This window comes from Pholcus phalangioides, unplaced genomic scaffold, assembly GCF_987345545.1.
Source record: "Pholcus phalangioides strain wild (caught in Gottingen) unplaced genomic scaffold, Ppha-v1.0 ptg000015l_1, whole genome shotgun sequence".
Classification (NCBI taxonomy): Eukaryota; Metazoa; Arthropoda; class Arachnida; order Araneae; family Pholcidae; genus Pholcus; species Pholcus phalangioides.
The window spans coordinates 6892705-6919375 of NW_028301608.1; the positions used below are offsets into that span (position 1 = coordinate 6892705).

Sequence of the window (26671 nt, forward strand, 5' to 3'; positions counted from 1 at the left end):
TTTATTTTCAAATTCAACCATTATAAGGCGTTAGAATGGAAGTGTCACGAATTACGATATTTTTTTCATGTACGATACGCTTCATAGATCCCTTGAGAAAGTCCCTCAGAAAAATAAATTTGAATCTGTTCAACTGAAAGAAACTGATCAAGAACTGAACAGTTTTTTTTAGTATAGAAAGGCCATTGAAAATCACTCCGCACTTATATGGACCACATCGAATACTACGAATACTGTGACCTGATTACGACATTATAGTACAGAAATGTCTACCAACAACGGAGTCGGGGGGAGGAACACTTCCTAGCCATCTACACAGTATTGCAGCCTGATAACGATAACTTACGGGGGAACAATTTTGGTTAAAACTTAGTTTCAAAATGCCCAATAAATTTTCAACGGAAAAAAAAATTGATACCTTTATTCGAATTCCTGACAACTATAAACGAATTTTTCCCCACGTTAAGATATTGGTCCGCTCCGTTCTTTGCAAAAGTGGTAATAATACCCAAATGATAAAATTATCAGTGGTTTTAATGAGCGGCTGCACTACACATACACGGCATAATCCGACATGCCCTAATCCACCGAAAGTTCCTCAGAGTAATGTTTACGAGGTACACGTGCAGTTTAGTAGTAGCATGTGGACACCACAACCGGAGATTCAGTGAGTGCTTAGAATTTATCCATCTTAGAATTTATTTGATTAAACTATCTGAATTTACAGTGACGCGCGCGTTAAACGCCGTGTAGGAACTGAGTGGAATGTGAAGCCTCCCACAAGATTTGAAACAACGGCTGCAACAGTTGATGCAATATCATCTCATATGCAACTAAGTACTTAGTGATATGCTACTAAATACCGTTTGGACATCTGCAGAGCCACCAATGGTGCTCACATTAAACTGAAAACAATTTGTGGAGTTGTGCTCTTCCATGTAACTTAAATTATAGGAATCATATGTTGTTCTCACTATAAGATGTTACGTTTAGATACAATTAGCCCGGACAACTCTGTCTAAAGGATTCATATGTGATTAGAATGCAGACCATATAGTTGAATAATGAAAAGATACTCATTTTTAATAGAATGATAATAAGTATTATTCATGAAATAACTTATGTAATTTCCTTCTTGGTCCGAAACAGCGTTCAGACTTAAAGTTTGGACATGAGTATAGTTGCAAATACCATTCATCAATTCGCCTCGTGATAACTCCGGTTGTATTGCTATGCAGAAATTTTTCTTTCTAAAGAAAGTCGTGTTATACAGGGTGTCCCATAAATTCATAACTAGTTAGAAAATTTATAAAATTATAAGAATTTGGTATATTTGAATGCGGTTTGCGTAAACCGGTTTTCTCTCGAAGGGAGTTTTTCTTTTTTAGCAGAAAAAAAGTTCATATTTTTGCCAATAGGAGGCACTGCACAAAACAAATCACTGGAAATAAGCAAAACCAGAGTCCTATAAAATGTAGGGTTTGCGATTAATAGTTCAATTCAAAAACATTTTCTGCCACTGGAGCACTTGGTGGATCTAAAACTGTTGGTGAAATTGTTTTAACTCAGCCATGAATTGGCGGCTTTACGAACGTTTCGAACACGGAAGGGGGTGAAGAAAGGTTTCAAAGTTCCAGTCCAGAATTCTGTGATTTGATTTCGTGCAGAGTCCTCTATCGACAAAATTTGAACTATTTTCTCTAGCTAAATTCGTAAGAATAACTTTTTCGCAAACCGCATTCAAATGCACCGATTAATTCCATTTTCAAGAATTATTAAAATATTCACGAATTTATGGGACACCCCCCTGTACTCTGTCGCACACTGACTCCGGTTATATTTCCATACAGCAATTTACTACCGATCGAGTTGTGTCGAAAATCTTTCTCTATTCAGAAATTCATGGTATACAGTACTTCCTTACTAGTCATGAGCATGGAAGGTCCTTTGCGAGGGCATATGCAAAAGACGCCATCTATCAGTAAACGACTCAGGTCCGGTGGCAAAAGCACATGTCAATGTTTTTCCCCAGGATCGAAGGCGCGGACTTGATGGCACCCATCCTCGTGGTAGACGAGCTTCTTACCACTTCGCTACTCGCACTCCAGTACTGAACCTGCAAAACTTTGAAGATTCTTGAATCCATCACACTTTCTGGTGAATCATAAAATAGTCTTCCACGTTAAAAACAAGCCTTAGTATGGACTCATTGTGTTCGTATAGTTCAGAATCACAATTACCTACTCCAGAAAAATTTTCTCCTTGGGGAATCATTATTGCTCTTATCGCGCGGTAGGTAGTCTTAAACGTCCTATAGTGACTATAGCACATTCTTAAAAAAAGAAAAGGTTATTTTCTATATCCTGCTAGTTTGGTAATGTATTATAAACATAGGGGCAAGACTATCTGAAAATACAGTGAAGCGCATGAATATTTTGTCAGATTGCTGATCGTAAACACCAAAAGAAAATACCTTTTTTTTTTACAAAAAGTTATTTTCCTGTATTTTTTTTTCTTCCAGAGTGTTATTTGGTGCAAGTCTTAGAAAACTTCGCTTTAAATTGGATTCCTTCTTATTTTTCGGTGTCGAATCGCGTAAAAGCCATTACAAGTCAAAGCCGCCCTAGCGTTAAATTTTCTCTTCATGCACCTTTGCATACGCCGTATGTTGTTGCTTTTGCTCTTTGTTCGTTCCCCTTTTTTGCCTCTTGTATATTTTTTACTTTTATTATGTATATATATTTTGACTTCAAAAGATTGAATTTAGTACAAGAAGAAAAGGAAAAAGTCAATCTATAACATTATTTGCAAGGGAATTTCGCAAAGAAATCGGCATCTACATGAGCGAGATGGAGTTTTTCATTTTTAGTTCCATAACTTATATCGATCCATGGATATTTATATTTCATCAGTGTAATTATTATTGTTCTGAATCAAAATATTGTGTTAAATTGTAAATATATATTTATCAATCATAATTTGTGGTGACGTTTTTGGTTCCGAAAGAATGGAGTTATTCGGTTTGAATTCATTTCAACTTCCAAACTCTAAGAAGTCTATAAAAATATTTGATTCGATATTGTAGATTTTCTTGTGTACCTTAGAAATTGATTTTTCTGGTACCTAAATACATACGGTATATTTTACGATTAGTTATTTTCTATATTGTGATAAGTTGGTAATGTATTATAAACATAGGGGACGAGACTACAGTCGAATCCCGTTTCAACAAATACCGTTATAGCGAAAATGTTGTTTTAACGAACACTTTTCAAATTCCTCAGATAAGTTTTCATAGGAACGATGCAAAAACCTGGAATTCCTTTATAACGAAATTTCGTTGTAACAAAGCGATTTCTCCGGTCTCTTGGACTTCGTTATAACGGGATTCCACGGTATCATGAAAATTACCAAAAGTTATTTTCTTGTATTTTTTTTCAGAGTGTTATTTGGTGCAAGTCTTAGAAAATTTCGTTTTAAATTTGATTCATTCTTATTTTTCGGTGTCGAATCGCGTAAAAGCCATTACAAATCAAATCCGCCCTAGCGTTAAATTTTCTCTTCATGCACCTTTGCATACGCCGTATGTTGTTGCTTTTGCACTTGTATGCTTTAACTTATATCGTCTGTTTTTTTTTTCCACTTCAAAAGATTGAATTTATTACACGAGAAAAAGAAAAAGTCAATCTATAACGTGATTTGCATACGAATTTCGCAAAGAAGTCGGCATCCACATGTACGAGATAGAAAATTTCTTTTTCAGTTCCATAACTTGATTCATAAAATTATATTTGAAATTATATTCGCTCACAGTAGTATAATACTCTGTGAATCAAGATATTATATTAAATTTTGCGAATTCCTTTATCAATAGTAATTTGTGGTGACGTTTTTTGATTCCGAAAGAATTAGGTTATACGTTTAGAATCCCTTTCAACTTCGAAGTTCTAAGAAGCCAATAAAAATATGCAATTTTTATATTGTTTATTTTCGCTATACTCTACAATATTATTTTACTGACACTTAAATACATACGTTGAGTTCCCGATAGTAACAGAAATTTTACAGTAATTCAAAAAATAATTAAACTATTAAAAATATCGCCAAAACATGTAAATTCTGTTTTTAATAAATTCACTTTCCCAAAATGATATTTTGGAGAAGTATAAGAAATAAAACTTCTTTAACCAATGGTTTTTCCAACTTTTTACCACTTACGAACCAGTGAAAGTATTTCAATAATTATTATGGAATGGTTGGAATAATTGCGAACCGGCAAAAAATTCAAAAATGCTAGAGCTAATTTGCGTATCTAAAATAAATGAACCGAATAAATAATTTGCGGACAGGCAATAAATAAACTATTAAATAAATAAACAGTTGAATAAGTAGGAGAAATATAAACAATATTAAATAAATAAATAGGAGAAATAATTTGAAGACCAACGAAAAAGATACATAAATAGGAGGGGAAACTTTCGGACTGGGCAAAAAAGCACATAAAAAGAAGAAACAATTTGCAGATCTGCATAAAGTGCACAAACAAATAATTCGTAGAACATCTGACGGTTAAACTAAAAAACAATATATATAGAGCACACGGTATTTATTTGGCATAAAATTATGTAGCGGCTACATGAATTGCGGGAAATGTTTCAATATCTGCGCGTTGTGATTAATCACTTTTTGAGAAACATTTTTACCAAATCCCCAAATTTTCAGAGGATTGATTTCTTTCGGTTATTATAAAGGTTTGATTTATTATTTCTCGATTTAGTAGATTGATTATGTTCATACCATGTGTGTGTGTGACGCCAATTTCTTTTATATATAGTTTTTTTAGATAAATAATAAGAGGTAAATAATAAGCCGATTATCCCATTTTTGACTGCTGACAATTCATGACCGAATTTCACAAGTTTTTTTATGTATATGATGACTGGCTACTTAAATAACATATTTTCGAAGATTCAAAAATTGGAGATCAATTTGTCATGTTTTTTTGTAATTAATGTAAATTTCCAATTAATTACCTTTCTAATTAATTTAAATTAACTATCTTAGTTTAATAAAAATAATTAATAATTACATTTTTCGGAACCTCGTGTAGCCTCTGGACAAAAAAAGATTTGGGGAAAAAAATATTTTTTCATATTTTTACAGAATTTATTTCTGTTCATGGTTAGGAAAAAAAATTCGAAAAATCGGAACAAAATTTCTGAAAATTTAATTTTTGAAAAAAAATTCTGAAAAATCAAAGTTCATTTTAAACAAACTTTAAAATATACTTATGACACTCATTAGACCTTTTAGTTCCCAAAAATGTTCATTCCATACAAAAATGTTAACGTAAAATGTGAAAAAAAAATTTCAATCAAAGCGTTGCGCAAATACAACGTAAGTCAAAAATTGGTTATGTTGTAAATTGACACTATATATTATTAACAGCAAAATGTTTTATTTGCTATTTCGTGCTTTTATTGTCACACGTCGAAACAACTCCCAACAACTTTGTGAGGCCATTTTGAGGTGATTTTTTTTCAATATTATCATTTTATTTTACTATTATTATACTCTTCCATCACCATCATGGAGTCTATCAGTAATGAAAAATAAATAAAACATTATGAGGTAACCACACACACACATATTCCGCACTCATAAAATACGGACAGTAATGGCTGACCATATTTTATTGAGACAAAGACGAAGCATTGAGCCGGATATGGCCAATATGCGAATAATTATTGATCAAAGACTGCCAAACTGAAATTTGTGGCAAATAAATCATAATGTGCGCAAATAATGCATATCATAATGTGCAAATTTTGCGATGAAAACTAGACGCGTAGTCGGCCTGTACATAACCACAGGCAGACTAGGTTATAACAACTTTGAATTTAACGACCTCAGCTATAACGTCATTAATCCCCAGTCTCATCTGGATCCCATAGAAAAGGGGGTGCGCAAACTTTTTGGTCCATGGGCCAGATATGCAGTATTTCTGCAGCTGGCGGGCCAGGAACTTGTTACAAAGAGTGACTATGTTACCCGTATTTTGTGGGATATCCCCGTAATTTTCGCTATCAAAACTTTTCTACAAATTGTCCCGTTTTTTCTCCTATTTTCCACGAGGATAAGTTGAGTTCTTGAAATCAATAATTACGATTATTTTCATGACTTATAAATTACATTATGATAATTATGACTCTATCATAATTACATAATTATAGTCAAATAAATATATTAATTTTATATATTTGTTGAACATATTTTTTTTATGAAATACATTTTGACTCGCAGTATCCAGCATTTTCAGTGATAGTTGGCGCTTACTTATTTGTCTAAATTACTTACGAAATTATTACTGACCATTGACAAATTTTTTGGCTGCAAATGGCACATTTACTTGCCTGTGAAAATTTTTTCGGCTTTAAGTGTCTCCTTTATTTGCCATTGACAAATATTTTGGCTGTAAATAGAAACAGTGCTTGCCTCTGATAATTTTTCAGCTGTAACTGGCAATTTTGCAATCCTTGATATTTTTGAGATATCAGGTATTTTTGTGAAAGAAACATTTCCAGCTTAGGTATTTACCGTGTTGTGTATGTTTAAACTTTTCTACATGAACAACTTGCGCGGGCCGAGTGGGGTCCCTTGACGAGCCACATTTGGCCCGCGGGCTGGAGGTGGTGGAATTGTGCTCCTCTGCCGTAGAGAATAATGTCAGTTCATTATAAGCAAGGATTGCTTATAATGAACGACCACTGATATAACGACACTTTTGCTTCCGTTTCGACGACGTTTTCCAAAGAATTCCTAGAACTATAGTTCATCTCTTAAAGAAAATACGTGTCTGTTCTATTGATACTGTACCAAACGATAAAATACGATTTATTACATACTTGGCGCCTGACTTACTTTTTGGTGTGACCCGTATACGGGATATTTTCTTTCCCGTAATTTTGCTTGACTTTTTTGCAAAAAAAAACATTTCTCATTTTTCAAAGAGTATTAACTTGATTCTCAATCTTTGCTAAAATCAGGAATGCCGATTAATAACATCAGAAGATCTTACAATAACAGATTAGACTATGAATATTCATCCCCAATATTTGTCATGTTCAACATACATTACTTACAACGTTACTTATTACTTAAATTACGTTAATTACATTTCAATTCACCGCAGACTTTCTATAGCACTTTATTTTCCTGCCAAGGGTATTTATACATAATAATTTCCGATCCCGCTTATAATTAGTAACGTTTTTGGCGACGATTTATGGAGCCCCGTGTATATGATTCCGATTTTTCATATAGTCACTTCGCGATAAAACGAACTCCGATAACTTGATTATCAGTTGAAGTCGAAGCTTTCACTCAGCCCAAAACTTTTTTGTACTTTAGTGTTAAAATTTTTCTTTAACCCTCTCGAAGTTTTTCCTTTTAAGCCGAAGTATTCAGGAATGAGAAAAATTTAAAAAATATCAATTTTAGCTATAGAATTTAGCAGATCCATTTAATTAAATTGAATTTGACAATAGATTCATTTAGCAATAAAATTCAGAAGGATTAATTTACCATTAGAATTTGGCAGGTTACGTTGTCTGCTTGCAAAAAAACAATAACTTTCTCACGAGAGGAGGACAAAGAAAAAGAGGCAAGTCAAAAATCACACCTTTTTTTCGACAGAAAATAATCTTGTATACACTATATTTATGAGTCGTTTCATTTATACAAGTACCATGTATGCATCAGTTTGCATAATACAGTATGTACGTCTAGTTTATTGCTAAATGTTCTCATTCAAATAATTAAACATGATTAAATTGAATCTTAACTTTTCGAATTTCTTCATCTCCAGTAGTTTGACATATTTTACTAATACGATGTACGTAAAAAGTGCTTGTTATTTTTTAAAAAAAATTTCTCTTTCCCAATTTCCGGAATTCCAACTCTTTCGGAATTTTCGATAAGTCAAATTAAATACAAATACAAATTCGAACAAACGATAACATGAACTTTTTTGTTGGCCGCTGCACTTCGATTTGTCGAGATTTTATTGTATTTCTCATTAAAATATGATTACACTTATCATGATTAAATAAAAACTTGGATAGTATTTAACCTATCTCTCTCTGATATTATTTTTCTTACTTGAAAGGTCTTGAAAACATCAACCTCGTTATAACCGAATTTGATTGTCAAGACTTTTTTCGTCATACCATGTTCAAAATCACATAATTTTATGATTTTAATCAAAATCACATAATTCACGTTACCTTTATAGTTGCATTAGTTTTTTTTCTGATTAAATTCATTAATTTACACGATGTTGCAAAAAATATAGACAGTTATTTATTTTGTGGTACACGTACAGTATTTGAAAATACTGACGTATGTTACTGCTTCTGCATGCATAGTTGAAATTTAGAAATGATATAAGATACCTTTCTTTCACGAAATAAAAATGTCTTGATGTGATTAATTTTTTTTTTCACATTCTTTGAAAAGAAATCTATAAGTATATAGCAAAAATTCATTTTAAACAACATGACCAGAATGAGCTTTCAACTTAAAATAGACTAATAGTTTTCGCGAAACAATTTTCTTATTAATAATAGTCTAAATTTAAACCTTCATCACATAAACTGTATTTAAAACCCGACAGATATTTCTTCATAATCAGTACATACCAAAATAAAATTAATACAATCAAAAATCAAATGTAAAGTGGAAGATACAAAAAATAGTTACGGTTTTTGCTAACGATTTCAAATTTTTACATTTTCAAGAATAATGAATGTTTCATAATCAAAAGTTAATTATTTTACTTGAAGGGTGTCATTAGTAATTCGATTCAAAGGGGGTTCTTGTCCACGTATAAGTACCAAAAAATAACAATAATTATAAGCCGCCGTAATTAGAAATTACATAACAACTCACAAGTGCCACTCTTATTCAAACGTCAAGTACATAATTATTATTTTTCTTTTTTCCATCAATGGCGGTAACAGCACGTTTCACTGAAACATGTTTGAAGTGCAAAAGAAACACGGTCACGTTTTGCTTAAAAACCAAATTTTCTGACATAACGCCTTCTTACTTAAGTGGACAGCTTGAGAAAAAAGGATTCGGAAGTCGATTCGTCACGCAAAGGCGTTTATAATTTGAGTGCAGAAGAGAAAAATATGTAAAAAGAGAACTAAATATATGTGGTTATGGACTTATAACATACAAACATTTCTTTGTTTTCAGTCGCAAATTATACATAAGAGGAAAAAAAACAAATCCCTCATTTTTGCTTTCTCCAATAAGAAAAGAAAAACTCATGCATGTAATTTGCATGTTGAAAAGTTCTTCAAGTTCAAGCTTAGCTTTTGAAGTATTAAAAAAATCATTCTCTTGGGCAAGAAATTCATCAAGATAATTGACTATGCGACGCATAAATATATATATATATACTAAGTACTTTTTCTTTTATTTTGCTAGAAACATTCACTTCAATTCTTTTGATTTGACTTGAGAAATAAAATTCCAAAAAAAACTTTGAGAATTTTCTCATTTAGCAGTTTTCAAATATGCAGTTTTTTCTCTCTTCTCTCGTCATCAGCACGCAACGAATATGTAAAAATACATTTTTCTAATATTTAGGATGAATTTATATTTTAAATTCCACATAAGACATAAGCGAATGGATTTTGCGGGGTTGTATTCTTTCTAAAATAAGGATTTAAATTTTAAAAAAATTATTAATAATTATGTGAATTTTAGAGGGCTGATTTTTAATTCTCCATGGTTTTAAAAACGTGCTGAATTTTTTTCCATATTAAGAACAGATGTGAATGGGTGCTGTTAGTATACTCTCTTTTATTTGAAGCATATATATTAAATTGCTATATCAATATAGCAATTTTAATAGATTAGAGTAGATTTTTCAGTAAGCTAAAATATTAATGAAGGGTACAATGTACATACAGTTTGCTTTTATTTTAATGTTATATATAAACTGATAAAATCTTGCACAACAAAGGTGAATAGTTGTTATTTTGAATTTTATTTCCAGTTTCCCCTTTCAATTTAGTGCGATTTTATAAATTTGTGAACGCGTAAAATTTCAACAGCCCTCGAAAAATGACACTGATAAATCTTGTTTTAGATAAACAAGTATCGTACTTGTATAGCCCTATTTTGTTCGAAAATGACGCTACAAGATGAATTTTCTGTAATATTGAAGGAAAAAATCAGGTATAAGAAGTGTTTTTTTACCTTTTTATAAGTAATTTTTATGTATTTCCCACGTATATTCAAATTAACACCGGACCATAGAAGGTTAATCCCATAAACCAGAGGTCTTCAACCTTTCAGACATGGCGAGCCACATTCCCACGGAGTTTACGGACTACCAACTCGTGTAATGACATCTTAATACTGTAGAAGGAGTCAATAGGGACCCCGAGTTGAACAGGTACTAAAACAATGGAAGGCTTTTGTTTATTTTATGAAATTATATTTTTGTTAATTACTGAATTTGATTAGAAATAAAATAACTTTTTCACTAATTCTGAAAAAGTTTTTTACTAATTACTGATTAAATTAAATAATTCGGAGTTTAAGTTTAATCTGAAATCACTTAAAATGATTATTTAATTATTAATTTTGGTGATTCCGAAATTATTTTCCTTCTCAATGAAATCATTTTTTTTCAATAATTACGCAATTACTCTTCTATTTATTGTGTAATAATTTATATCAGAAATAACGAAATTATTTGTCTAATTGATTTGTGTGTTATTTTTTCACTAATTCTGAAATTATTTGTTTAAAAAATTCTAAAAAAAAGTTCTCTTTCAGTAATTCCCAATTTTCATCAATTTTTTTTCAATACAGATGTACTGTATAACAAAACACAGACGTATAAAACTAAAAAACATACACTTTTAATAATTTTAGAATTATTTCTTTTTCATTAATTCTCTAGAATTAACCGTTTTTCAATATTGTCAATAATTTTCTGAAAACTACCGGTGGGCCAAAACAAAAAGCTCCGCGGACCAAATGTGTCCCCCGGTTCATGCGTCGAAGACCCTTGCCATAAGCCTTTTGATACATTTTATGACTCTTGTGGAAGGTTCAACATAAAAAATTGTTTTTATGGGAAGTCATATTTTTTACTTGATTTCAGAAGATGAGTGTAGGCAAAAAAGTCAATGTTGTATTAAACATGAAAATAGGAGTTGATTCATGATTAATAAAGATAATGTAAAAAGTCTCAAAAAATCTGATTTTTCTCTACTCTATCTCTTGAAAATATTAATAATTCCATTAAAATCAAAAAGTTTGTTACAGATATTTATACAAAAAATAAAAATCCCGATGAATTTTTTAAAATTAAAATTGTTAATGTTTAAATCATTATCATTAGTTTAAAAAAATTGGTCATGTATTCACCATGTACAGTGGAATCTTCCTTAACGGACACTCTCGATAGCAGACATTAAAATCAGTTAAAAACTCTGTTTTTTAGAAACTCTAATTTATTAATTTTTGTTTATAAATCGAGAATTTATCATATCGAACGATGGTTATGTATAATCCTAAGTTCGTATTGGTAAATATGATAATCCGTCAATTAATTACTTGATTAACTGAACATAACTATGATCCAGGATGGTCAATTCGAATGGTATTGTTGGTTAATGGTATTTGTTGTTAACGTGTGAAAAAAAAGCCTACATTATAAGACTGATAAATGTTGTTATAAAAATGTTTTTATCTTCTTCACACTTAATTTAGTTTTTATTACGAAATATGTTAAGTGCACGTATCACATGGGTAACGTATCATCACGGGTAAATATAATTATGTGGTTTAATGAAGAGAAGAAAGGTTATAAATTTTTCCGTATTTATCAAAATTTCATTTTTGTTTGGGAATTGATTATTCATAATTGCAGGTAAAAGTGAGAAATACAGAGAACTTAAATCTAACTTTCTTTATCGAAACAATTGGTGACTATGCCTAATCACCGCGACAGTGTTTACTTTTACGCACACAATAACATGAAAGTTTTAACAATGAAATTTATAGGAACCAAGGCCAAACGTCGTATAAATGTAAAAGTCGTATGAACGAGGTTCCACTCCATCGTACCTCCCCATCAGCAGACGAAATTTTTGTCCCATGAGTGTCCGTTATCGAGAAGTTCTACTTTATATTAAAATATACACTGACCATTGAGTGTTGAATTCAAATTTGAATCTATCAGATAAAAATGTTATGATTATAATCTATTGAAAATACGTGAAAAGAAATCAGAAAATGTACCCATCAAAAGAAAATTGCAGTTTTGATTGAATATCTGTTTCCTACTTACCACTGGGGCTTTCACGGCCTCCGATGCAGAACATGCTGGTTATTATGGAACCAAAATCGGTGGAAAATGATTTTATCAGGCTGAATGAATCACTTTTGTCTGAAACACCCTTTTTCCAACCTTATCATGCTTTAGAGAATCACGTTCCTTATATCATCCGTTTATCCAATCTCCACAGTCGTACTTACCGATATTATTCACCGTTTCGAGAATAAAATTTATTGCGTATAGGAAATTGAGTCCATTAAGTAGACTAAACACTTTCACTGCTGGATGTCACGCTAATCGATTAACGCAGGTGAGTATGACAAGCTGTCAAATTCAGGTATGACTATCCTGTCAATGACCTTCAACGATGATGATGATGAGCAGGTCTGAGTACTCTATCGCACTCGAAAGCTTTGCCACATCAAGACCAACTCAACGGGTGATGATAGCATGAGATGCCGAAGATGTATCTAAGGATGATGCCCAGGAAGGTATCTGTCAGATGAGATATTTAAAAATCAATCTTGTTTTCGCCCTTTCATTTGTTGCTGTATTTTTTTTTGTGTTTCTTATAGTTTTTGTTTCTTGGTCATTATTTTTTTATTTCAAATCCTCCCTCACATCTCGGCCAATGTGGATCATGATTCAAGTCACGTGCCGTCGAGACAAAGAGGGTGTGGTTACTTCTCTGGGTGTGGACGCTTCCTGTCCTTCTTCGTGGAAGGGCCTGTGGGCGAGTAAAGTTCGTAATAAGAAGGTCTTCGGTATCGATTATTTCCAGCAAAACGGTGTGACATGCTAATGCTTTGTTATCCCCTTCACCTGCTGGGCTCTATGTGTAACACTTACATAAGCACGACCTCTCTTAGCTATAGTACGGTGGAACCTCGTTTATACGACGTTCAAGGGACCGGGTGAAAACGTCGTATAAATGCGTGAGTCGCATAACTGAGACTCATTTTAAAATATCCCCCCCCCCCAAGAGACATACAAAATATCCTTTAAATTTATTTGAATATTTTAAAATAAATTCAATGTGTTGGATTGTATCTTGCCTTTCCACTGTCTACAGCGTATATGCTCAACCCATGACCCGCGGGCTAAATGTGGCCCTCGGACTCATCTAATGTGGACCGCGATCTCGAATCTAATTTTGTAAAAACTAAATTACCTGACTCATTTCCAGATTATGTAAGTAACCCCGAAACAGTTGTAGATCACTGTATTGCACTTTTCTTCAACTTTTTCGCAGTCGAGAGCACTGACTGTACTCATCATGAAAAGAAGAGCACCCCTTACGGCAAGTTTTACATACGAATGCATGCAATCAGGATGTTTCAATCCTTGCATGCAATTTCCACAAGGTGCTTAATTGGAACGTCGATCAAGTGCTCACGAGCGCAAAATCAGTACTTCAAATACAAATACAACGCCACAACAGGCAAAATGCCCAACAAGGTGGCTGAGAAAAACGAGGTGGCTTCAGGGAGCACCGTGGTGCTCGCGAGCAACGGATTGAAGATACCTGCTGTAGTGTCTATTTACGAATCATCGTGGCACAGTGCAAGAACACTAAAGCGATTCAATCGTAGAACATTGTCATAGATCACTGAAGTACCCGCAGTATATTTACAGATCACCGCAGCAGAATTTTAGAGCACTTAAGTGACCCGCGGTGCATTCTTAGATCATTCAAGCTGTCCGAGGCACACTTCGAAATCACTTAAGTGATCCGCTGTGCTGTTCCATATCACTTAATAAAGGAGCCCGTGGAACATTTCCAGTCAGTGAAGCGGCCCGCACTGTCCTAAAAGTCGAACACCCTTGGTCTACAGAAAATTGCGCGCATTGATGGATATTAGTGACGTATTTTTAAGGATTCGGAGTTCGAGTCCAAGTAGAAAGTGTCCAATAATCGAGTGGTTTCCAGTCGAATAAATGAATTATTTTACCGGAACTCCAATTGCGACTGAAACTGAACGTCGTATAAATGTGAAAGTCGTATAAATGTGAAAGTCGTATAAGTGAACGACGTATAAATGAGGTTCCGCTGTACATACACACTCAGAACGTCGTTCATCCCATCGCCTCCCCCTCTTTTGGGTGCGCCGTAAATGATAAGCAGCAAAAGAAATTCACCACGCATGTGTTAACTTTACCATCTCGCGCCTTGTTTTCCTAGCTAGTGTGATAAGTACTGAATTTTGACGTTTTTCCTCACACCCTCAATCATCCCTTCCTGAGTCCGAATGTGCCTGGCATTACAAGTTAATTGTTTCGATGTTTCGCTGGTGTTATTCAGACGTGTCCGCATGTTTCTTGACCCAATGGTCTTCCAGAGTTACGAGCTAAAGAGATTATGGATCGTTAGCACACTTGTTCTGGTTTTTTTCTACATTCTCTGGGACTTCTCATGTCATTTGTGAGGCATTACTCATTCCATTGACTCAGCCTGCTGAATTCAGAATGACAATGATTCCGCGAAAATGCTCGCTTGTCCTTATTTTTCGCTTTAAGATTTCGGCCCGAATCAATCAAAAACAAAAACTTAGAGAATGATGTACAGGGCGTCCCACAAATTCATAAATAGTTTAAAAATTCATAAAAATTTAAAAGCGGTTAGAGGAAAATTAATTCTCTCGAAAAGGTCTTATTTTTTGGTACATAAAATATTAGTTCACGTTTTTGTCGATAGAGGGTGCTTCACGAAAAAAAATTATGACAAATACGCAAATCACAGTCCTTCAAAATGCAAGGTGTACGATTCATTGCTCGTTTCTAAATGTTCCAGTTGCTGGCATTTACAAAAGGCTTTGATTGTTTTGCTGACATTGGTGGATAAAAAACTATTGGTGAAGTTGCTTTACCTCAGCCACGCATCACCGGTTGATGCTATTCGGACGTTTTGGACACAGAAGAGATTGAAGAAAGGTTTAGGAATTTTTGAATTCACGAAATTTTTGGGATACCCTGTATAAAGGGATAGCATTTTTAGTCTTGTGCAAATACTGCGTGCGCTACTGCGCACAAGACGGGCCCCCAAAAATTCACCGGCCCACATGAATAAAATGACAATGGAAAAATCCTCCTTTTACTGCATTGTGCTTCGGAAAACAGTAAACTTTGTCACACAAAATTTCAAAATTAGTTACAATTTTTTACAGCAGATGGCGCAGAAACTAGTTCAAACTCGTTCTCGCCGATTATTCATTTTCCAGAATACCTAAATTAGTTACAAAACACATTAACAAATGACGCTGAAGTCTAAAAACTAAAATGGGGTATTTTCGAAATCTCGGGCGAAAGACACATTTCCTATTATGTGGGACGGGAAATGTGTATATTTAAATATATTTTACATATTAATGTGTTGTTATTGGATTGTTCATAAGAGCTTCGTGCTTCTTGCTGTTAAAACTTTTGGTATGGCAGTACAAAAATTTTCCCTTATGTATCATATAGCCTACTTCTTAACACAAGGATCTTCAACCTTTTACGCATGGCGTGATAAGTTCCATATAATTTCCATGGAATTATTATATGGAATCCAAGTATATCCATATAATAACAATTTTAGGTCTCTTAGTTTAAAAAATATGTGTTTGAACAAGCTTATATAGTATATATAGCGCCTTATTTAGACGACAAGACGCGCCGAACTGGAACGGACATTTTTTGGTACTTTTTTGACCCCGCGTCTCAAATTTCTTTGAAAAGCATCAATTTTTTTTTCTGCTCTGTAAGCATATATCAATGATTCGTAGCATCCATTTTATTGTGAGATTTTATTTCCATGGTCATTTTGACAAAAAAAGTTCAAAATTATGAAAAATTCGCAAATGTATGCTATAAAAACGTTTTTTTATTATTCATCACTGGCTTCTCATAATACAAAATGCATGCTACAAATCATTTATATATGCCAAAAAAAATGACCTTTCCAGTTTTTTGTCGCCTCTTGCACTTTGTGTCTAAATAAGGCGCCAAGATTGTTGAAACATTCTTTTTTTTTGAAACTAAGAGACCTGAAATTGTTATTATATTGATACTGAAATGTCATTAAAGAATTTTTAACAAGAAAAATATACAGCAATAAATTTTCATTTCAACGTCATGTGTCCCCCGCAGCTGGTTCGATCAAGATCAAATAGAATTTGATTGAACAATACAAATATCTGATACAATTTTATGATGTATATCTTCTCAATAAAAAGTTAATAAGATTCTAATTTGTATGCCAAATTTCCCAAACCATTTTAATGATTTGAATTTCGGATTATGTTTCTGAAAAACTCAATTTAATATATTTTATACGATCGAAATACGACCCCGTAATTGAACATTTAGATGAAAAGAAAAAACGTTTAAAAAAATCAAAATTAAAATACGTAGTAATATATCTAAGGACATTTCTAATTTTACAATTATTTCAGAACAAAAAAAATTCCAAGCGCTAATTTTTAATATAAAAGATCTCTATTATTCTTTCTCATTTTATCTCCCAAATATCATTCCGGATCCATTTCCTTTTCATTAACTTGATGCTTTTAAACTTAAAAATAATCTTTTTATTGTTATAAAAATCGAATAATCTATAAGAAGAAAAGAAATAATGAAACATATTTGAAGTTTCATTAAATAATAAAAATTCCCTTATCGTTTCCGAAGAAATATTATTCTATAAGCGAATTTTTCCTGGAATAATAATAAAAAAAACTATTCAATGTCCATAACAGGAATCGATCGAAACACAAAAGAGAGGGTCCCATGAAATATTAAATTTCTCTTAAACATCCCCTCAAAAAATATACTATAACTCAGTTCAATAGCAATATGATTGATTTACTCACCGTTTTTGTTGAGATCTTTTTCCATGCTTCTACTATTTACAGAAAGTAATCTGGAAATACGGAAGAAAATAAATAAATATTTCTGGAAAGTTCTTTGGAAACAGATTAAGAGAGCTTCTTTTGGGTGAGAATCGGGATATTTCTTGTGAATTAAGATATATAAAAATACACTCAGAAAAGATATACACAATAACAAAAGTGGACATCGTATTAATCATTTGGTTATTTTATTTTCGGTATCTTTGACGTAATCTTTTATGAACATTTCTGGATAGTATTTCACAAGATTGCAGAACGGAATTTGTTCTTGAATAAGGAATAATGTGAATACGTAAAGTGTTATGTTTGTTTTTTTTTAGAGTTTATCCGATGGACTCGAAATCGTGGACAGTTTCTTGATAAATGAATCGTTTCCTGGAGATACGCGTTTATTTTTATCCTATATAAGCTTGAGTTTGAATTAGGAAACTTGTTTTCTATACATGTGGATAAACTAAAATGTATCATTAGCGATGCTCATGTTCTTTCTCGTATTCGTAAATGCCATCAACGATTATTTGACTAATGATACGATATTCCATTAGTACTAAAAACAAAAACTCTCATATTTCAAGTAATGGATAATCAAGGGAACAGAAAAGCATTAAATGACGTGGAGATTGATTTCACCCCAAAGAAATAAATGAATATTAGTTTAAAAGAAAAGTAAAAAAAGTGATTTTTCGATAATTTGAAACAGATAGCGCTAGGCAGTAATGATTTCATTGACGTAGTACGTAGAACGTGCACAAGGGAGTAGATCTCCTGAAAATATTAGGATGACTCATCCGATATGTTTGAGTGAAAGTGTGACGATAGTGTAACTTACATAGACAATCGTAAGGTGTGTGGTTTTTTTTTTACAACTTCCTATGATTATTTATTACCTGTGCCCGTTGCACTTTGATTTTAACTTGATTAATTTTAATTCTTCGATTTACATAATTTTTTGATTTCCTTGCACTATATGTAATCTTTGACATATCAATAAATTTTGGTTTTACCGGAGATGCCCTGAATCCCCCCCCGGGGGGGGCCGAAGTGCTTACGTTGCTTCTTGCGACAGAGCCTGGGTGTCTCGCGGTTTCTCCAGTCCACCATTTTGGAGCGACAAAACCAGTTTTTATTCAACGTGACATCTAATCCTTGAAAAAAAACAGGACAGGGGAAAGAAACATCGATTGGCTGTAGTTATAATACTGGTGTCAAGATGGTGGATGAGGCAGTCTGTGGTTTCCAGGAGCACTGCTGTCTCTTATCCCATTTTTTTTTTTAACAATTAGACGTCACTTGGGACAGCAAATAAGTTTTTTGTTCAAAGATGAAGGACAATGAGTCTGCTCTCCTTCATAGCCGCCTTACGCATGAGAGTCAGAAACCTCAAGGTATTTCGCCACGTAGAAAATTCTGTACGTTCTCGACCGCACTAAACCTGATATATCCATCACTATAGAGGCAGTTTGTAAACATTTGATCCCTAAAAGGGATGAGTTGTACGGCAAACATACACTAACAAATCAATTTATATGTGTGGCACAACTGATATAATGATCGGAAGATGCTGCCGCCTACCGTCCGAATCGGAAGAGCTTCACTTGAGTGGACATTTTTCTGAGTGTGATTTTATGTTGCGAGTCTGCTACTCACTATGCCACATCTTTGTTTTTAAGAGAAAAAAAAATTAAGGCTAACATTTGCTGCTCGAAATAGGGAAGTATCACATCTTATTTAATAACTGTGTTCGAAAAATTGCACCATGGCTCTATTTTTTTTTTGTCACCATAGATGGCCAACCATGTGGAAAATTCTCTATATGATCAACATCGTTTTTACTGACAGATGTGAAAGTTAATGTAATTAGTTTCATTTTATCTTTATTTTAATGTTTTCAAACCATGGAAACCGTGGAAAGTATACTTACGACCAAATTCATCAATTTTTAAATGCTTTTGGTGCCTCTTATTAATAACTCTCATTATGCAACAAAAAATTCAATTTATCTAAATAGTTTTAAAAAATTAATTAATGCATTTATTTTTAAAATTAATTTTATTTAATAAGCTCTGAATAAATTTCTTTTCTTTAATAAATCTCAACCCAAAAAATTATTTTCAAAATATACCATTACTAACAAAAAAATGACACTCTAGGGCAGAGGTTCTTAACCTTTTTCAGCCGCGACCCAAAATCAACAGAAAGATCAGCTTCACGATCCACGGGACTGTTCTTTTTTCTGAATTAGTGAAAATTTATAGCACGACTGTTAGAGTGAATTTGTATCACCCATCTCAAAAGCCCCTGTGAATCAAGTTAGGGTCGTAACCCGTAACTCAAGATTTCCTCGCTGTAAATAGATTCATACGATCTTTCTCGGAAGACCCAACGAATCAAGTGTGGGTTGCAGCACAAGATCCCCTGGCTGTATGTGTATTGTATTTGTGTATTTGTAATTTGTATGTAATGTGTATTTGTAAGACACGTCTCGGAAGCCTCTGAGAATCAAACTTGTTTATTGACCGTAGATCAAGAATCTTTGACTGTAAGTGGATTTATACGACACATGTCAGAAGCCCATTCTAACTAAGCTTGGGTCGTGACCTGAATCCCTGGCTGTAAACGCATTTGTACGACCCTCCTCGGAAGACTTGGTAATTTTAGTTAGGGTCGTGACTTATAGCACAATAGACCCTGGGTGTTAATAGATTTGAACGACCCATCTCAGAAGTCCTTGCGATTCATAAGTTAGGAACTCCTAATTCAAGGGAGTATCATGACACTTAAAGTCGAATTTTCAAAAATGACTTCAAAAATACTTCATTTAATTGAAAATAAAATGCTAAAAATTTTGTGTTTATTGATTAAATTTGTTCTTTCCCAATAAAAGAAAGAAAGAATAAATTATAGTACAAATGTATACAAGAAAAAATACTTTGAACGCGATTTTCTCAGATTGCAGTTTTTGAGCTCATTCGTGAGATTAAAGAAAAATCTACCGTGCTCCGAAAATTCCGAATTTTTGCAGAAATGTATATTCGGCATGTTTCAGTAAAATATACCTCAAACTTGGATATCTGAACAGTCGTTAAAATTTTATGAATTTTTAAAGTTTGAAAAAATATATAAATTTCAAAAATCTAAATTCATCATTTTTTAAAAAAAGACTTCCCATTAGTCAATTGCTAAATCCGAGGTCTATTTTACTAACACATGTCGAATAAACATTTTTGCAAAATTTTCAGAATTTTTGGGGGCAGTAGTTTTTTCCAATCTTACGGATGAGCTCAATACTGCAATCCGAGAAAAAATCGTGTTCTAAGTGCTTTTTTTCTTGTATACGTTTGTACTATAATTTATTATTTATTTCTTTTATTGTGAAAGAACAACTTAACCGATTGACACGAAATTTATAGTATTTTATTTTCGATTGATTCAAAAGTCATTTTTGAAAATTCGACTTTAAGGGTCGTGAGACCCTTTAGAGGGTTAAATTATTAAATTAGGGGTCTTCAACCTTTAGGACAATTCGAGTGAAAAAAAAAAATCCATAAAGCCCTTGAGAGCTAACAAGTCATATTGCGGCATCTAGATTCACAAAGTGGAGCCCGACGTGACACAGGTCCTCGAATCAAATGGCCCTATATTATTTGATAATCATTTTTTTTTTAACTCAGATTACTTTTAAACAAAACTGAATTTTCATTAATTCGGAAATTATTATTTTTTTTCGATAGCTCCGGAAATATCTTGTCATAAATTATGAAATTTCTCATGAATTGCGAAATATCTAATATTATTCAGAATTTTAATCTTCACCGAAACGTTCCAAAAAGAAAATTTTTATTTTGAACTTTTCTTTTAACGAGTTTTGTAGTACAAAATACGTGATTTTAATATTCGTGTACACAAGACTCATTCCCATGCATATTCTTAAAATATGCACGGGAATGAATTAATGTTACTTAAATTTCAATTACTTACCGCGAGAAAGACAATAAAGATGATGTCGACCGATGCTGAGACGAATGATGCCAGTCACTTGCGTTCGAAGTCCATGGCTCATTCGGGCAGTCTTTTGGCTGTGAATGAATGAATAAATTGAAGGAATGCAAGCTTTCACGGACACGATATCATCAATAGAAACTCTGGGACTACAAGTGGGATCCAAATAAAAAAAATTTCCAATCGTTTCATCTACATTTATGACAGATATTCTCAGTTGGTGGCGAAGTAATCTCATTGGCTGTCCGGAGATGACACGTTCATCAGCCTTCTGACAGATGAGAAATTGGTTCGTCTCCCCCTCACGTGGAACTAACAAGGAGAATGTCCCAAGGTGACGTCTTCAATGGGTTTTGAAAAAAAAATTACCACAAATTTCCTGCTCATTTAAATAGGCACAAAAATATTTTTTAAAAAATCCGGTGTAATTATTATGGGTCACTCAAAAAAATGTCAATGTTAATATTTTGAACGTAGCCAAGAATGACTTTGATATTTCGCTATCCTAGAGTTTTAAAGTGGCGTTCTTCAAACAACATATAATAGTGTACAACACAGGCAAAGAAAGATATATAATCACTGTAGTTTTTCTAGTTAGAAAGAAATCGAGCAGAGAAGCTGGCGGAAAGAAAGGAAAAGAAAGTGGGAATGAAGTTTTTTTTTTATAGATGTCGCCAAGGAAAGTGAAGCGATGAGTAGGCGACTCTGTTATCATTTTGAACATTTTCGGCGTTATTGATTGCATTCCGTCACTATTTTTTTTCCATTTGTTTCTGTTCACGCGCTATGTACTTAAATTTTAAATTTTTCTGGACTTTTTCATACCGTTTTCTGGACATCTCGGGGCATTTTCTTTGTAGGTTCCTTACCCAAGATGCAAACCAATTTTTTCGCCCCCCCCCTCTTTTTTATCATAATTTCTTTTTGTGAACCACCCCTCCCAGCCCTTACCAGGATCCTCAACATCCAGATGTGAGACCCTTTCCAATTATTAACTTGATTTCTGAGTAAATTTACAGCGTATAAAAAGCTTTTAAATGAGGTAGATCAAAGTACCTCCTGGCAACTACTACAAAACCGTACATCTCCTAAACATTCGTCTGGTCAATTTATAAATACAGTAATTAGTGCATGCTGGAAACTTCAGCGCGTATGCATTATGTGGAGCCCCTAAAGTATTTATATCGTAAATATGCGTGTTTCGTGTTTGAGACATGCTGTAATCTGTCTTCCATATCGGAAGTGAAAGATGTCCGAATTTCCACGTTATGTTAGCATAGTCCTCAAGATGTGCCTGGTCGTTGCGAAGTGGCATTTTTAAATGGGAGACCAGCACGCATTTAAATACAAATACAAAAACAACGCCACAACAGACAAAATGCCCAACGAGGTGACTGAGAATCGCAACCTTAAAGTTGGGAAAACTACACAAAACAAACTTCAGCCGACCAACACTATGCCGCCTGCCGAGTTCAAACCTGAATGTTTGTGACGCAAGTCTATCATAATGCCCACACTACCACAGAGCAGTCGGGCTAAATACTCATCAGCCTCTGTCTTGTGGAAGAGAGTGTCCTACAGTTAGAGCTATCAAATTCTCTTGAAGTAATCACACTTTTCATACTTTTCCCCACATATTTATCCTACGAGGAAAGGGTCGTCCAAGATGCCGTGCTTAAAAAATTATAAAAGAATTCAAGTACATTCATCTCACGCAGAAAGAAATAGACAAATCAGTGGCGGAATGCAATTATTAAAGCCGCAACAATAGTTAAAAATGATAGCGGTCGGCTAATCATCGCGTCTTGGGTTTCTTGGCGATGTGTCTATTGAGAAATTTCTTTTCATTTTCTTTTCCTTTCTTCCCTCCAGCTTCTCTGTTCTAGAAAAATACTAGTTTTTTTTTCCTCTTTCTTTGTCTGAGCCACACTTTGCCATGTGTTATTGGAATGGCGTCACTCGGACATTCTAGTGTAGCGGGATCTTTAAATTCATTCTTGGCCTCTATTGGCGTTCAAAATATCAATACGGTATTTGCATTTTTTTTCCAGTGATTCGTAATAATTCTTTCGGATTTTTTTATATTTCCGTGCATATTTAAATGAGTAGAATCAGTGTAAGTTTTTTCAAAACTTTTTGAAGATTGGATCCCAACTTGGGATCCTTTCCTTGTAAGTCAGACTCTTCTAAATTAATTTATTTAGTCGCTCACCCACTCGGAAAACTATTTCTCCTCCCTAAACCAACCCATAAAGTCTCAGTATTTATAGTGTCTATCTCCTCCAAAAAAAACTTCATCAATCCGCCCCTCTCCCAATAGACAAAATCGCCTATTTTGAAAAATGAACTTGAATACTTTTCATCTATGTTTTTTTAAAGTTGTTGGCGTGTCTCCTGTGGCCTCTTCAATAACCTACCCCCTGACTGTTTCCTCTCACTTGACTTCCATCTGTGGACTCCTTAAAATTTTCCCCAAGGGCCGCAAGGAGAACATTTGTTCCCCCGGTTGAGAACCATCCATGTAGATTTAACATTTGGAAAATTTTCATCTAGATCACGGCTCTACAACTCAAAAGCTTCTACTTAATAAATTGCTTTCGGCAATGTCATGGCGTAGTATACATGCTTATGATGCTCTAATGCATTTTTGAGTAGATTACATTATTTCTGAATATTCAAGTAGTATATATAACGAGAAAAATAATCATAATAGACATGAACATCTTCACAGAAATTTGAATTCGATTCGAAAATATATGATTCAGTACACCATCTTAGACACAATGACTGCCGCGAGAGAGAGTGTGTCTCTCTATTATTCTGTGGTAATAAGATTCGGCACTTGCACGAGCGCGCTCCTCGGGAATTCTTCAATGGTTTCTTCTCATAGAAAATCTTTTCAGTGCATATCTAATTAGTTACACCCTTATATTGCGGTACGTTTACTCCCTCGTCTCACAATCGATGGGAACAGAATTAACAAAAAAAGACAGAGTACATATATAACAAAGGAAAATCGAATGCAAAGGTAGAGAAAACAAAACGAAAAAAGTTGAAAAGGAGGAGGAATTGGCGTCTTTTTATTTAGTTTGGTGTTCTTGTTGTTGAGGTAATGCAAAGCTAATCAGGAATCGCTGACGCACACGTGGCTTCTCTTCTTATTCTTTTTTTCGGAAGCACATGTCTTGCAAATCGAATAAGACATTTGCATGATCAGCTCGAACAAATTACTCTCTCTCTCTCTCTATCCACTCAGTGGAGTTTCTTCTGCGTGCCTTGGTGAAATTCTTTTTCATCCCCGGTGAGTGTGTGTGTGTGTGTGTGTGCACTGACTGCAGTTGGGAAAAGCACTGATTTTCATTTTAGCACTCGGCACGCAATGCGGTCGGTTTAAAGACTTTCCTTGTTTCACTTATGCAACAACAGAAAACGCGGTGGGTGGATGATTTGCTGCACTGCGGCTGTTTTGCTACTGCTGACGTGTATATATGCTACGGTAAATGCGATTAATCGGTTATTGTACATAATAACCGGTTATTATGCACACTTATCCCAATCGTCTTTGGAAGTTCAATAAATTTATCACTTTTTACCAGCGATTAAGCAACGTACCCAAGCATCGTTGGTAAATTTGATAAATACTAAAACAATTACCACTTTGACAGGAGATTATGCATAATAATCCAGCGTCGTTGGTAAATTTAATAAATACTTGAAATTCATCGCCTTTATATGTGATGATGCTTAATACCCTAGTGTAGCGGTTCTCAACCGGTGCTCGAGAAAAATAAAAAAAAACCCAGTGAATTCGAAAAAATATATATAAATATTTTAAATAATATAAAATAAATCAGTAACTTTGATGAATAATTAAAAAATAGGCCTACGGGCCTCCGCAATAGAAATTATATACCAGAAAGGGCTCCGCGAGTCAAAAAAGGTTGAGAACCGCTGCCCTATTGTAATTGGTGAATTTGATAAACAGAAAAAAAATTCCAAATGAATCTAGTAGGCCTATGTGTGACAGTCTGACCCCTACATAATGTGAAAACAAATTTCGTGATCGTACCCCTATATAATGATGCAATGCAAGTATGAATTACCATGTATTGTATATCTATATCATGTAGTGCGATTTATCATGTTTAGCAACTAAGCGACGCTTGGGTGTTATGCATAATCACCGGTAGAAGTGTCATTTTTTATTACTCATTAAATTTACTACCGACACTTGGTACTATGCATAATCACTAGTAAAAATGATAAATTTAGGGAAATTTATCAAACTTACCAAACTGATCGACGATTATGCATAATAACCGTATTTATCGCATCTACGTAACATATATATGTTACGGTATATGCAAAAGACGAAAGTTGTGTCCACCCTCTTTGCGTTGAAGAAGACGAACTTGCTCAGCAACACAGAGATAGAAGAAGTAGAAAGCTATGTATACCTGGGGCAAGAAATTACCATAGACAATGGAATTATTAATGAAATAAACAGAAAGATCAGGACTGGATGGAGCACTTTTGGCAAAAACTGTGTAATTCTGAAGAGCCACAAGCCATTATGCCTGAAAAGAAAAGTTTTTAACCAGTGTGTGCTACCAGCACTGACTTATGGAGCTGAAACATGGACACTCACAAACAAGACGATACAAAGGCTACAGACAACACAAAGGAGCATGGAAAGATGTATGTTAGGCATCACAAGGAGAGACAGAAAACGAATCACTTTGATAAGGAACCACACAAAGATGTATGATATCATGGAATGAATTAAACGTTTGAAATGGAAATGGGCTGTACATATTGCAAGAAGACAGGACAGCAGAGGGACCATAAGTATTCTGGATTGGTACCCACGTGGTGTTAAACGTCCGAAAAGTGTCCCCACACAAGATGGATCGACGAGATCAGAAAAGTGTCTTTGATCAGAAAAGTTGACTGGATGGCTAAAGCATCAGACAGAGCAGAATGGAAAAATTTAGAGGAGACTTTCATCCAGCAGTCGATTGAAAATGGATGGTGATATATGTTACGCTGAAGGTGATAAATCGGTTATTAGGCATAATAAGTGGTTGGTATGAATAATAATCACTTATTATGCATAAGCGTCAATAATTCGTCAAATTTGATAAATCTGTCACTTTTACGATGGTTATAGATAATACCCAAGAGTACCTGGAAAATTTGATAAATACTTGAAATTTATTGCGTTTACCGTTGATTATGCATAATACCCAAGTTTAATTGCTCAATGTTATAAGTGAAAAAAAAAATCCCAAATGAATCTAGAAACGGCTTTTTTTTAGCCCAATATATGAAGTATGAAGGAAACAGGTATTTTCTGGATTTTTTTTTTTTTTTATAAACGTGATCCTCACGTATTCCCAAGGGATCAGCATGATCC

The 26671-nt window shown here is 33.8% G+C and overlaps 1 protein-coding gene across 1 annotated transcript in view; it reads right to left on the bottom strand.

The window, feature by feature from the left end:
• The window catches only part of LOC149075417 (SAM and SH3 domain-containing protein 1-like), a 315786-nt gene that overhangs the window by 144122 nt on the left and 144993 nt on the right, over positions 1–26671 (bottom strand). Inside the window, exons 3-4 of the mRNA XM_089242704.1 lie at positions 21235–21332; positions 17218–17267 (exon numbers count right to left, since the gene is read on the bottom strand). Coding sequence (XP_089098830.1) covers positions 17218–17267; positions 21235–21332 — 148 coding nt within the window. The remainder of the gene's footprint in view (positions 1–17217; positions 17268–21234; positions 21333–26671) is intronic.